Genomic DNA, 14,741 nt, shown 5'->3' on the forward strand with positions numbered 1-14,741 from the left:
CCTCACTCCCCATTCCCAGATCAGCTCAGTAGTCTCCTCCTGTTTTATTGCCCTCCGCACTATAAGGAAAATCTCCCGGTTCTTCTCTCTTCCTGCTTTAAAACTGATCCTAATGGCAATGGTCCTATCTCGACTGGACTACGGGAACATAGTGTACAACGGCGCCCCCGCATATGCCCTTCGCCGCCTTCAGCTCGTCCAAAATCAGGCTGCCCGCCTGATTTATGGGCTGCCCAGATTCCATCACACCACTCCCCTACTTAAATCTTTACACTGGTTGCCAATCAAAGAACGGGCCCTCTTTAAGTTGGGATGCACTACCTTCCAGGCCATTCCGGGGACTGCTCCAGCGTTCATTTCATCTGCAATCAATGTTTACCGTCCCAATAGAGAACTCCGCTCCTCTGCAAAATTCTTCCTTTCTGTACCCCGGTTTAAAAAAAGCAGATCAGGGGGTTTGAAATTTGCTGTTCTCGCCCGACCTTTTGGAACTCTCTCCCCCTGCACATTAGATCTGTTCCCTCCTACCCCGAATTCCGCAGGGCTCTTAAGACTTTTCTTTTTTCACATGCCTTCCCACCCCAGTAATTTCTCTTTTCCATGCCTCTGGGCTAAGCATCCTCTAGCGCCATGAAACCGCTGGGTATACGTGCGCTATATAAATTCCTGTAAATTCAAATTCAAATTCCCTCTGCATCTCACTCCCTCCAACACTCTCCTCTTTATTACAGGGCACACTGATCTTGGCAAGCAGACAGTTGTTAATGCTTCAGGCTCCAGAGCAGGTGTTTTTAGTTTGTCCCCTCACCCAGCAGGGAGACTAGCAAGCTTTTCCCCCTAATCCTGGTCCAAGACAGAAGTCTTACAGAGTTCCCCTGCTCACACAGCCTGTTTGGCTGCTTGGCAGATAACAAAGTATGGGGTCTCAACCTCCCCTTTTTTTAGTCAGTAGCGGCTGATGAAATAAGAAAGTGGTAGGGCAAAAAACCCTTTGTCAATTTTATATGACAAGGTGTAGTTAATATTACTAATCCACTGTTGCCTTCAGATGCCTCTGATATACATTGTACGGACCAGTTATTACATAGAGTAAATTGCTCTCTGGCAGCAGGTTACCTGAAAGATTTCATCCTTTTGTTTCAGGGACTCCTGGTAGGTCTGCAAGAGTGAACTAAATCTGTTTTTTATCATACAGAAACAGGACTGAACTGAGTTGGAGCACGGGGGAGACCAGTGCGAACATTTGTGTAACATAAACAAGCCCTCCCCTCTCTAACTCTGACCTGAAGGAAGGATGGTCAAGTGGTGCAGTGGTCAGGCCAACCAAACAGACTTGCAGTGCATTGCACCAGCATTGGTGAGACACAGCCTACATCCCTGCTGCCATATCGCCTCATCCCCCTAGCTGAATCCTTTGCCACAAGGTTTGTCAGAGGCTCCTTGAACTGTAGCTCACACTGCATACTGCTGCTGTTATTCACTTTGGGGAGGATAGCATGCATCATTAGGCCAGGAGGCCAGGACTTGGACACTGGCTGCGTGAACTAATAAGTCTCCAAATGCACTGCACATGCGACACACTCCCTGAAGCAGGAAGTACTTCTCATCTGCACTTCTGCTGAGGTTTCACTCACTGTTGGTTGGATGTTAAAAGGGAGTGGAGAGGAGTTTGCGAGTCCATCTGCATGATGGAGTCCTCCCCAGCTCCCGCAAATCCCAACCAACAGTGAGCAGCATGTAAAAAAGTAGCCGGAGCACAGGAATCCAGACTGCACCCCCCACTCAAATTTGTGACTGTGCTAGCTGGTCATGCCCTAATCTTTAAAAGCTATGGTGCATATTTGGCCGTGCCCAGGGCCACAGAAAAATCGCCCTAAGGCCGACCGTACTCTACGCACTCATAATAGGACGTGCCCCTTTCATGACTCAAAAGGGGGTGGTGATGGACGGAGCATCTGAATCAATCAAACACTCACACCCAGTCAAAAGATCTGGGTTTAATCCATCACCGTTCTTTAGCCCACTCTGCCACCCCAGTTCAGACAAGGCTATATGCAAATCAGCCTGACCCTGTGCCTCATGGGAACAGTCCAGCCCGAACTGCCAAGCCATGTCTTCCTTGGACCGGAAACAAGCTTCCCAGGACCGGTTTCTGGCATTCCAGCTGTCTTCAGCCCGGCTTGCTTGAATCCTGTGGCAAAGTGAGCAAGGGACTCACGTCTGAGCATACCCTGCCACACTCATGGCGGCCAAAAGCGGTACAAAAGGGAGTGGTGATGGACGGAGCATCTGAATCAATCAAACACTCACACCCAGTCAAAAGATCTGGGTTTAATCCATCACTGTTCTTTAGCCCACTCTGCCACCACAGTTCAGATATGGCTATATGCAAATCAGTCTGACCCTGTGCCTCATGGGAACAGTCCAGCCCGAACTGCCAAGCCATGTCTTCCCTGGACCGGAAACAAGCTTCCGAGGACCGGTTTCTGGCATTCCAGCCGTCTTCAGCCCGGCTTGCTTGAGTCCAGTGGCAAAGTGAGCAAGGGACTCACGTCTGAGCATACCCTGCCACACTCATGGCGGCCAAAAGTGGTACAAAAGGGGCTGGTGATGGACGGAGCATCTGAATCAATCAAACACTCACACCCAGTCAAAAGATCTGGGTTTAATCCATCACCGTTCTTTAGCCCACTCTGCCACCCCAGTTCAGACATGGCTATATGCAAATCAGTCTGACCCTGTGCCTCATGGAAACAGTCAAGCCCGAACTGCCAAGCCATGTCTTCCCTGGACCGGAAACAAGCTTCAGAGGACCGGTTTCTGGCATTCCAGCCGTCTTCAGCCCGGCTTGCTTGAATCCAGTGGCAAAGTGAGCAAGGGACTCACGTCTGAGCATACCATGCCACACTCATTCTGTCCATCACCTGTTGTTTTTTGCATTTGTCACCCTGAGTGAGGCGGGTATGATCAGGCGTGAGTCCCGTGCTCTTCATGCCACTGGAATCCAGCTATCCAGGCTGATGAGGGCTGAAAGCCCGAAACCGGTCCTTGGATGCTTGTTTTCAGTCCAGGGAGGACTTGGCTTGGCAGTTTGGGCTGGACTGTTCCCATGGGGCACAGGGTCAAGACTGATTTGCATATGGCTGAGTTCAAACTGGAATGGCATGGTGAGCAAAAAAACGATGGATTTAGGCCCACATCTCTATACTGGGGTGAATGTATGACATTGTTCTGCATTCTGTCCATCACCTGTTGTTTTTTGCATTTGTCACCCTGAGTGAGACGGGTGTGCTCGGACGTGAGTCCCGTGCTCTCCATGCCACTGGAATCAAGCTATCCAGGCTGATGAGGGCTGAAAGCCCGAAACCGGTCCTTGGATGCTTGTTTCCAGTCCAGGGAGGACTTGGCTTGGCAGTTCGGGCTGGACTGTTCCCATGGGGCACAGGGGCAAGACTGATTTGCATATGGCTGGGTTCAAACTGGAATGGCATGGTGAGCAAAACAACGATGTATTTAGGCCCGGATCTCTGTACTGGGGTGAATGTATGACATTGTTCTGCATTCTGTCCATCACCTGTTGTTTTTTGCATTTGTCACCTTGAGTGAGACGGATATGCTCAGACGTGAGTCTCGTGCTCTCCATGCCACTGGAATCAAGCTATCCAGGCTGATGAGGGCTGAAAGCCCGAAACCGGTCCTTGGATGCTTGTTTCCAGTCCAGGGAGGACTTGGCTTGGCAGTTCGGGCTGGACTGTTCCCATGGGGCACAGGGTCAAGACTGATTTGCATATGGCTGGGTTCAAACTGGAATGGCATGGTGAGCACAAAAACTATGGATTTAGGCCCAGATCTCTGTACTGGGGTGAATGTATGACATTGTTCTGCATTCTGTCCATCACCTGTTGTTTTTTGCATTTGTCACCTTGAGTTAGACGGGTATGCTCAGACGTGAGTCCCGTGCTCTCCATGCCACTGGAATCAAGCTGTCCAGGCTGATGAGGGCTGAAAGCCCGAAACTGGTCCTTGGATGCTTGTTTCCAGTCCAGGGAGGACTTGGCTTGGCAGTTCGGGCTGGACTGTTCCTATGGGGCATAGGGTCAAGACTGATTTGCATATGGCTGGGTTCAAACTGGAATGGCATGGTGAGCAAAAAAACGATGGATTTAGGCCCAGATCTCTGTACTGGGGTGAATGTATGACATTGTTCTGTATTCTGTCCATCACCTGTTGTTTTTTGTATTTGTCACCCTGAGTGAGACGGGCATGCTCACACGTGAGTCCCGTGCTCTCCATGCCACTAGAATCAAGCTATCCAGGCTGATGAGGGCTGAAAGCCCGAAACCGGTCCTTGGATGCCTGTTTCCAGTCCAGGGAGGACTTGGCTTGGCAGTTCGGGCTGGACTGTTCCCATGGGGCACAGGGTCAAGACTGATTTGCATATGGCTGGGTTCAAACTGGAATGGCATGGTGAGCAAAAAACAATGGATTTAGGCCCAGATCTCTGTACTGGGGTGAATGTATGACACTGTTCTGCATTCTGTCCATCACCTGTTGTTTTTTGCATTTGTCACCCTGAGTGAGACGGGTATGCTCAGACGTGAGTCCCGTGCTCTCCATGCCACTGGAATCAAGCTATCCAGGCTGATGAGGGCTGAAAGCCCGAAACCGGTCTTTGGATGCTTGTTTCCAGTCCAGGAAGGACTTGGCTTGGCAGTTCGGGCTGGACTGTTCCCATGGGGCACAGGATAAAGACTGATTTGCATATGGCTGGGTTCAAACTGGAATGGCATGGTGAGCAAAAAAACGATGGATTTAGGCCCAGATCTCTGTACTGGGGTGAATGTATGACATTGTTCTGCATTCTGTCCGTCACCTGTTGTTTTGTGCATTTGTCACCCTGAGTGAGCGGATATGCTCAGACGTGAGTCTCGTGCTCTCCATGCCACTGGAATCAAGCTATCCAGGCTGATGAGGGCTGAAAGCCAGAAACCGGTCCTTGGATGCTTGTTTCCAGTCCAGGGAGGACTTGGCTTGGCAGTTCGAGCTGGACTGTTCCCATGGGGCACAGGGTCAAGACTGATTTGCATATGGCTGGGTTCAAACTGGAATGGCATGGTCAGCAAAAAAACTATGGATTTAGGCCCAGATCTCTGTACTGGGGTGAATGTATGACATTGTTCTGCATTCTGTCCATCACCTGTTGTTTTTTGCATTTGTCACCTTGAGTTAGACGGGTATGCTCAGACTTGAGTCCCGTGCTCTCCATGCCACTGGAATCAAGCTGTCCAGGCTGATGAGGGCTAAAAGCCCGAAACCGGTCCTTTGATGCTTGTTTCCAGTCCAGGGAGGACTTGGCTTGGCAGTTCGGGCTGTACTGTTCCTATGGGGCATAGGGTCAAGACTGATTTGCATATGGCTGGGTTCAAACTGGAATGGCATGGTGAGCAAAAAAACGATGGATTTAGGCCCAGATCTCTGTACTGGGGTGAATGTATGACATTGTTCTGTATTCTGTCCATCACCTGTTGTTTTTTGTATTTGTCACCCTGAGTGAGACGGGCATGCTCACACGTAAGTCCCGTGCTCTCCATGCCACTGGAATCAAGCTATCCAGGCTGATGAGGGTTGAAAGCCCGAAACCGGTCCTTGGATGCCTGTTTCCAGTCCAGGGAGCACTTGGCTTGGCAGTTCGGGCTGGACTGTTCCCATGGGGCACAGGGTCAAGACTGATTTGCATATGGCTGGGTTCAAACTGGAATGGCATGGTGAGCAAAAAACAATGGATTTAGGCCCAGATCTCTGTACTGGGGTGAATGTATGACATTGTTCTGCATTCTGTCCATCACCTGTTGTTTTGTGCATTTGTCACCCTGAGTGAGACGGGTATGCTCAGACGTGAGTCCCGTGCTCTCCATGCCACTGCAATCAAGCTATCCAGGCTGATGAGGGCTGAAAGCCCGAAACCGGTCCTTGGATGCTTGTTTCCAGTCCAGGGAGGACTTGGCTTGGCAGTTCGGGCTGGACTGTTCCCATGGGGCACAGGGTCAAGACTGATTTGCATATGGCTGGGTTCAAACTGGAATGGCATGGTCAGCAAAAAAACTATGGATTTAGGCCCAGATCTCTGTACTGGGGTGAATGTATGACATTGTTCTGCATTCTGTCCATCACCTGTTGTTTTTTGCATTTGTCACCTTGAGTTAGACGGGTATGCTCAGACGTGAGTCCCGTGCTCTCCATGCCACTGGAATCAAGCTGTCCAGGCTGATGAGGGCTGAAAGCCCGAAACCGGTCCTTGGATGCTTGTTTCCAGTCCAGGGAGGACTTGGCTTGGCAGTTCGGGCTGGACTGTTCCTATGGGGCATAGGGTCAAGACTGATTTGCATATGGCTGGGTTCAAACTGGAATGGCATGGTGAGCAAAAAAACGATGGATTTAGGCCCAGCTCTCTGTACTGGGGTGAATGTATGACATTGTTCTGTATTCTGTCCATCACCTGTTGTTTTTTGTATTTGTCACCCTGAGTGAGACGGGCATGCTCACACGTGAGCCCCGTGCTCTCCATGCCACTGGAATCAAGCTATCCAGGCTGATGAGGGCTGAAAGCCCGAAACCGGTCCTTGGATGCCTGTTTCCAGTCCAAGGAGCACTTGGCTTGGCAGTTCGGGCTGGACTGTTCCCATGGGGCACAGGGTCAAGACTGATTTGCATATGGCTGGGTTCAAACTGGAATGGCATGGTGAGCAAAAAACAATGGATTTAGGGCCAGATCTCTGTACTGGGGTGAATGTATGACATTGTTCTGCATTCTGTCCATCACCTGTTGTTTTGTGCATTTGTCACCCTGAGTGAGACGGGTATGCTCAGACGTGAGTCCCGTGCTCTCCATGCCACTGCAATCAAGCTATCCAGGCTGATGAGGGCTGAAAGCCCGACTCTGGTCCTTGGATGCTTGTTTCCAGTCCAGGGAGGACTTGGCTTGGCAGTTCGGGCTGGACTGTTCCCATGGGGCACAGGGTCAAGACTGATTTGCATATGGCTGGGCTCTAACTGGAATGGCATGGTGAGCAAAAAAACGATGGATTTAGGCCCAGATCTCTGTACTGGCGTGAATGTATGACATTGTTCTGCATTCTGTCCATCACCTGTTGTTTTTTCCTTTCATAACTCAAGCACTTTTACTTGTGCCTAAGGAATGAGTGTGAACCTCTTTCTGCACAAGCACAGTTGCAAGTCCTGCAAAAAAAGAAAAACATTATCTCAGTCCTGATGAAGCAGCCCATATTGATGCTGCGCTGCTTGTGTACTCTCATTGGAAGCTCTTCCGAGTGGCGGAACTCTTCTCCTTTCACCTACAAGCCCCAGCAGCAGGGGCTTATAGTCCATTTCCAGACACATAAATGTAATCTGTGTGGTGTGAGTCTTTGAAGTTTTATGCTGGGCTTCTCCTTCTTTTGAAGTGGACTCTTCTTTGCTCATGAAAGCCTGTCTGTCCCAGCAGGCACGACTCTGAAGCGGATTGTCCCACAACACAATTCATGGAAGTGACCAGAGTTTACAGCCACAGTGATATGTGCATCAAAAGGTTAATCCCAGCCCTGCTCTTTATGATTCCTTTATCAGCCCCCTCTCCCTTCCTGAGATGTGTCCAGGCCCGTCCTTGATGAAAGAGCATTCTTTTAAAGTGTAAATGGAGTCTCTTCCTTTTTCCCTCCTGTGTGTGCCCCATCTATCGCACAGGAATGCAGCAATGAACATATCTGTCTGGGTTGATTCCTAGCCTTCTCATGTCTTTAGCAGGCTGGCCTGGGCTTTCCAAAATGGAACCCAAGATCCTCCATTTAGCATACCATTGCAGGCACATTTACTAAATTTGCATTCGCAGCACACTAGCTATTCAGCTCTAATACCTCTATGCATTGTATCCTTACATGTACACATCCATTCAGCACATACACTCAGTCTGCACGCACTGTTCAGCTCTGAAGCTTTTCTATATCCAACCATGGTGTGCTATTTACAAATACACACCCTGCCAACACACACACTTACCATGTGCATGCTGCACAACACTTCACTCTTCATGTATGGTACTTCATGTGACCCCACATACCCCCAGCACATGCTCTTATTGCGCACGGGCGGCACGGCACTACATCTCTTATGTAATGTATTAATGTTGGGCAAACATGCACCCAGTAGGTGCATGCACTAACTGCACAGAACTACTAAATCCCTGTACTGTACCCTTCCCAGGCACACATACATCCAGCACAGAGTCACTACTCCTGCGCTGTGCAGCACTCCACATCTACTTTATATATGCCAAGGGAGAGTTAAGCACACAGCAGCAGAACTTTTAAAAAGGTGAGTGAGCCTGTAGGTCTTACTCCAGTGACACTTGGTAAAAAGGTCCTGTTCACCCTACTGATTACTACATGGTATGCTGCCACCTCTGCAGTCACGCTGCTTAACTCCTGGTGAAGGCAGTAGCCTTCCACCACTATGAGAGTAGCACTTTGGGCACCACTCCCGGCCCAACAGACTGCAATACGTGAGACAGGCCTATGTCATGGAACACACACATTAGCCATGTTCGCCTATGACAAAAAATCAGCAAACATGGGAAGCAAAATAGAGAGGAGGGAGGCAACAAATAGAGAGAAAAGAATAAGTGGCAAACCAAAGGTGTGTGGCAGCAAACAGATGTGGCTATTCTGTGCAAGGTATTCTCTCTACTGGTGCTGTTAGACCTCACAGCGGCCTTCGATACCCTGTCCCCTTCAATCCTGATTTCCAGGCTTGAGGAGATCGGGGAAGAGGGTACGGCTCTCAGCTTACTCTACTCCTTTTTACATCACAGAGAGCAGAGAGTCAAGATGGGCAATTTTCTTTCTTCTCCTCAGGCAGTGCAATGCGGGGTACCGCAGGGCTCTTCTCTGAGCCTTCTATTATTTAACATCTATGTTACCCCACTTGCCAAGGTGGTGAGGTCCTTCGGCTTTGATGTGCTGTCATATGCCGACGAAACCCAGATCCTGGTTTCCATCACTCAGTCTGCAGGTGTTTCAGCCCTTAATTTTAGGGCATGTATAGAAGCAGTCTCCACATGGATGGTGTGAAACTTCCTTAAATTGAATGGGGAAAAGACTGAGGTCATGATTTGTGGAGGAAACCAGGACCTGTGGTCAAAGGAGTGGTGGCCACCCTCTTTGGGGGGAATGCCCTCATCCTACCCCATCTGCTAGGAACCTCGGAGTGCTAATCGACTCAGCTCTTTCATTTGACTCCCAGGTAAACAGAACGGTGTCCACCTGTTGTGCCATTATAAGAACACTCAGGAAGATCGCCCCGTATCTGTCTCTGGCAGCCCGAAGACAAGCAACAGTTGCCTTGGTCTTATCGAGGCTCGATTACTGTAATGCCATCTATAGCGGCATTAATAAGAGCTCCATCAATCGCCTTCAGGTGGTGCAGAACGCCGCGCCCAGGATGGTCTTGAACATTCCTCGGCTTGCCTCTTTAACTCAGGCCAGAAGGGAGCTCCACTGGCTCCCGATTCTTTCCAGGATCTCGTTCAAACTCCTCTGTATGGCCCATAGAGCTGTATATGGCTCAGGCTCAGAGGGTATTAGGTCCCCTTTGTGTGTCTACACTCCTAAAAGAGCCCTCCGCTCAGCCTCTAAGAATCTGCTCTCGGTCCCTAGATTCGTGAAGGCAATGTGGGGTGGGAGAGCCTTTTCCACCTTGGCCCCCAAACTCTGGAACTCCCTCCCTCTGGCACTTGCCTGTCAGTCCTCCATGCCGGTCTTTCGGAAACTTCTGAAGACTTGGCTTTTCTCCCAGGCGTACTAGTGGTCTTGCTTCAGGTAGTTTCAGATCTTGTGTCTGTCTGTGTCTCGCGCCTTGATGCCCCCTAGGGCTATGTCTGCGCGTTATAAAATTCTTTTAATTCATTCATTCATTCATCTCTGTTTCCTTGTGGTTCAATGTGGTTTACAGGTGGGTAATATTAGACTCTCATGAGACTTCTGGGGTAAGCTCGAACAGAAAATCCATTAGTGGTATTTCCTTCACTGTAGGAAAAGTATGGTGAAAGTAATGCCACTGACAGATTTTCATTAGGTTTTAGCACTGCGTGCAGAAATAGGAGTTTTTTTTATTACATTCCATGGAAGGACTCATTTCATATGATTATTTAATGACTTTACTGCTTGGTCCTACTTTCTATAACATGTCACTCAAAGTGTCACACATAAGGTACTGAAATGTCGTGCATAAGTGTACTAAAAATATGAAAATCTCACACATATGTAACCTGAAAACTTGCCATCTATGCTGTTGTTAAACGCATTTGAAACACCAGAAAATGCAGTATACGAATGCTGAATTGTAAAGTCCAAGGCAACGTCTCCTTTTTGTTGGTAATCTTAGAAAGTGTAAAGAAGCTCGGTAGATATAAGGCATAAGCAGCTGTAGCCGTTCAAATAAATGAAACGGCTTGTAGGTACCCGGTGAGGTATAGAAACACCTACTTGGCAATAGTTTTGTTTCAAACAGGCCGCTCTATGCGCTAGCCTTCAGATCCGTGACCATCGACTAGTGTTCTGGCTCTTGGGTGCTTGCACAGTGAGTCAATGAGGCTGGTGTTTAAAGCAGAAAAACTTTGAGGTAACTGCAGCTGTTGAGTGAAATTTACATGGCACATGATTCACATATTTGTATTTGATGTGTGAGGCGTTAGGAGTATTGTCAAGGGAGAGCTCTGTAATTCAGCCATGGCATTGATCACGTGATACCTGTGTAAAACGGAATAAACGCTGCTGAAGGCGAAGACCGGAAAAACAGGGCAAAGATGCAGGCGTTTGCATGACTTATATCACGGTCAGAGATAGCAAACAGCTCATCATGATTGCTACAGATGCCATGCAGTAGTTGTACACTCACAATCAGCGTGCACACTGCCCTGACTGAGTCGCCATGTTTGCAGAGATGCTATTGATCCATGTAAGATACAGCTTTGGACCTACTAAAGATCTGTATGGTAGACAAGGTATCCCTGGGGTCTTGCTTTTCACCCTTGCTTTCTTTCTGGTGTTTCATACAAGCCGGATTTGTCCAGCTTGGAAAGTTCTGTTGAAACATATTAAAGGTACAGTACCTTGAGGGTCCTGCATACTGCAGGGTTGTATGCGCCACAGTGTACTATGTATGTCTGATGAAAAATAAGTCCTGAAGAATTCATATCTGATGAATCCCAATTCACAGGAAACCACATACTTGTAGAAATACTATTTGCAACAACTACTGCTTTGAAACGAGAAAAAAATGAAAACAAAATGCACAGAACCAGTATTTTAAACTGGGGTTAGATGTCAAAACGAAGTTAATTTGTAGGAAACTTAGAAGTATACAGTTTCTAAAATTGTAAGGATAAAAATAAAAATATATTTAAAATTGTAAATAAAAATATGAGAAACCAGAAAAATAGGAACATTGAGAGTCCAAGTTTATCTCATTCTAGTTGTACTGCAACAAGTGGGTCAGCAGAAGAGGCAGTGGTCCCAGAGCAGAGAAAGGCAGAAACGACTTTGAACGAGAAGTCTCCCATAAGGGCTTCAGCAGCTTAAACCACGAAAGTCAAAAAGAGCAGAGGATGAAAGAGTTCCAGGGAACAATCAAAGTAGATAAACAATTTTCCCCATGAAAGGTTTTTGGCAGGTGGGATTTTTCTGTTTTACACAAAAAAGGTTTTGTCAGATAGGACTGTTCAAGACAGGATTTGTCAGGTCTTCTTTTCATCAGGACCACACAGATCTGTTCAATAATCATCAAATTAATAAGAAAAATAACCAAATGTGAGTTCTTGATGAAATGAAGAAAGTGATAACATTGGTAGTGCTTAAAGCCATTCTCCTCCTAAATAATAGTGAAGGGGACAGTCAAATCTCACTATCAACTCCATTATGTGATGATGAAAAGCAATTTACTTTATAAATGTTTAGCATTACTTCAATAGGTTTCATTGCTTTAGCACTCCCAAATCCGCCTCTGACATCAGTGTGCGTCTTCTGAATAACTTGACTTAACCTTTCTATCCTTGACGTGCTTGCTCCTGGAGCTCCATTGGACCAACAAGCTCCAGAAGGTCTTTTCAGGAGGGAGAGAGGGAGTGTGTGAGAGAGAAAGAAAACTACAGCCTTTTATCAGAACCAACAGGGGCGCACTTTGCTATTTAGCCATGTTTGTTTTGAAGTATTCTTTCAGCAACTCAGCTGCAACAATAGATTTGTATCCCCCACTGATCTGTGTTCAAAATGAGAGAGCTGGACATTCAAAGGTGTAATAATGAGGGATCAGATGAAGGCTCCTGATATTTTATTAAACTTCTATGGCATATGCACTTTATTGTTTTTTGCCTTGCAGTTAATGCAAAGATCATATACTGTGTGTATTTATTGTAAAATCCTTTCTAGGAAGATAAGAGCAGCTGACTTTGCCAACTCAAGATCTCTGGTAGGAAACGTACATTTTTCCTCAAGGTATTATCTGGTTGTATATAGCCTAAAGGATTCCGTCAACAATGTGTGTGTAATGTATTGTATTTATTTTACATGTGCTTTTATGACCCCAGCGGCCGAAATAAAGATTTTTGACTGACTAGCTATGGCATAGCAGTCTATTCCATGAGCTTGTGGAGCATCTATGCAGTCAACAACAAAAGAACAATACTCAAGATTCTGTTAACAAGTACTTTGTCTCCTTTGTTAATATGAGCGTGACATAAGGATAGAGAGTTGTTCAGACTTCAGAATGTAGGTGGTATTTTGAATAGAACTACAGAAAAACAATTGTAGGCAGAACATGGCCTTACGCTCTAACAGCAGAGAATGTGGCTTGAAGTCTACCATTGTTTAATGCCTGTGCTTATCTATTATTTTCCTCACAGTTATACGAGGAGTATATCAAGCTCTCGCCTCTGGATCCTTGCTTACTGTTTCATCAGGGTGGGCACTGGCGTGAACTCACCGTGCGCACAAACCGCACTGGAGACACCATGGCTATAGTTACCTTCCATCCCCAGGATCTGAGCCAGGTAAGAACATTGCCATGTCAACAGATCAGATGCATATTTAGTGGCAGCAGCAGGAGCTTCCCCATCCATAGCTAACTGGCAGCCATGTCTGCATTGCCTCACCCGCCCTTCATCCCCACCACAGACACCAATGTAGGGCCCCTGTAGATCGGATATCCCCTCTCCTCTAAAAATATTTTGCTATTCCACTACCACCCCTTCAGTTCTTTGCCTTCCTTTCTCACGTACCTCCTTTACATCTGAACCATCTATTACTATCTCGTTTACACAAGGCCATCTACTTTGCCCAGTTTACATACATTCTCTTATTTATATCTCATTGGAATGCGGTCCATCCAAATGGCTTCTTTTTTGCAAAGCATATCTGCTGCGTTGAAGCTACAGAATGCTTATGTTTTTTCTTGGGGATCATGCTTTCTTTCTGATGTTTTCCCACATGCATGCGGATTATGCTTACAATGAACAGCCTAATCACTGGACATCAATATGGTACTGGGCCCAGACACCACGTTCCGGCAGTAATGTTTACATTTCAAGACCTGTGTTGATCACTCATACATTGTTGTGTCCTCTCGTTGACAGGAGGAGCTTTGTTCTCAAAAGGAATCTTTGAAGGAGTTTTTCACCCGTGGGCCAGGCGCAGTTTGCAATTTAACCTCCCTCTATTTCCAGGCGAGGTGAGTACACCTCTTATAGTATAGGGTGTGTAAATCAGACGGTGTGTGCTTTGTATCAGTGGTTATGCAGGAGAATTAAACTGAACAGCAGGTTTTAGCTCACAAATTCTTAACTTGAGGATCTGAAAGTTCCATTTCATGGTGAGGTTTTCACACAATCGATTGATATGCAAAGGTGCAAAGCAGAGACAGATGTGGGGAGGGGAACGACGTACCCATGCGTTATTACTTTGATCATAACAGTTCCCATACTTCTTATTTAAAAAAGCATTCCAGAATGGCTTAGTTCCCGTGGGTTGAGGGGAGAGAAGAAGTGTCTCCTCTACTGTGAAGTGAGAGAAGGCAGAGGCAGCTGACGAAATAAGAAGCCTTCTCTTCAGGGTGCCCACTACCTGGAAGAAATGTAAATGTGTGCAATTGCTTAATTGATGGAATCAGGAATGTGTCCTTTTAATGGAAACCTATCAAGAAAAGCCTCTTACTAAAAACACAAACATTTAAACAATCTTTCTGCGCATTTTGCAACAGCGTGTTGATACTGTGTGCAACCTTATATTGGGTGTAATATATGTTTTAAACTAAGGACACGTATTCACAGTGCTTTTCTTACCGACTGATTCAAATCAGTGTCCATCCCGTTACACCCACAAACACCTGAAGTGAGTGCATTAATCAACTGAGCTTTCCTACCAAAAAATGCATTTCCCACTGATACATTCAAGTTGCACTTATTTTTCATTGATGGTGTGTGCATTATATTTAATAAGCAGCTGTAAGTGAAAGGTCAACAAAATAGAGAATATGTTGTTCTTTTTACCCATGTCTCAGATCGCGCCTCATACACTTGCTGTCCTCGCCCCAGTGTACTCAGAATCACAGTTCCCATACTTTCCTTTATTCACTACAATCTCTGGTTCAAGGTTATGCTTTTTTGTATAGAAGGCTAAAATAATGTGTTTTTTTTTTGC

At 46.7% G+C, this 14,741-nt stretch overlaps 1 protein-coding gene across 2 annotated transcripts in view; it reads left to right on the plus strand.

Moving 5' to 3' along the window:
* The window catches only part of TRMT2B (tRNA methyltransferase 2B), a 137,381-nt gene that overhangs the window by 78,913 nt on the left and 43,727 nt on the right, over positions 1-14,741 (plus strand). For both annotated transcript variants that reach the window (XM_086964632.1, XM_086964633.1), the window contains exons 7-8: positions 12,950-13,096; positions 13,679-13,773. In XM_086964632.1, the coding sequence (XP_086820758.1) occupies positions 12,950-13,096; positions 13,679-13,773 (242 nt within the window). The remainder of the gene's footprint in view (positions 1-12,949; positions 13,097-13,678; positions 13,774-14,741) is intronic.

This window comes from Lissotriton vulgaris, chromosome 4_1 (genome assembly GCF_964263255.1).
Source record: "Lissotriton vulgaris chromosome 4_1, aLisVul1.2, whole genome shotgun sequence".
Classification (NCBI taxonomy): domain Eukaryota; kingdom Metazoa; phylum Chordata; class Amphibia; order Caudata; family Salamandridae; genus Lissotriton; species Lissotriton vulgaris.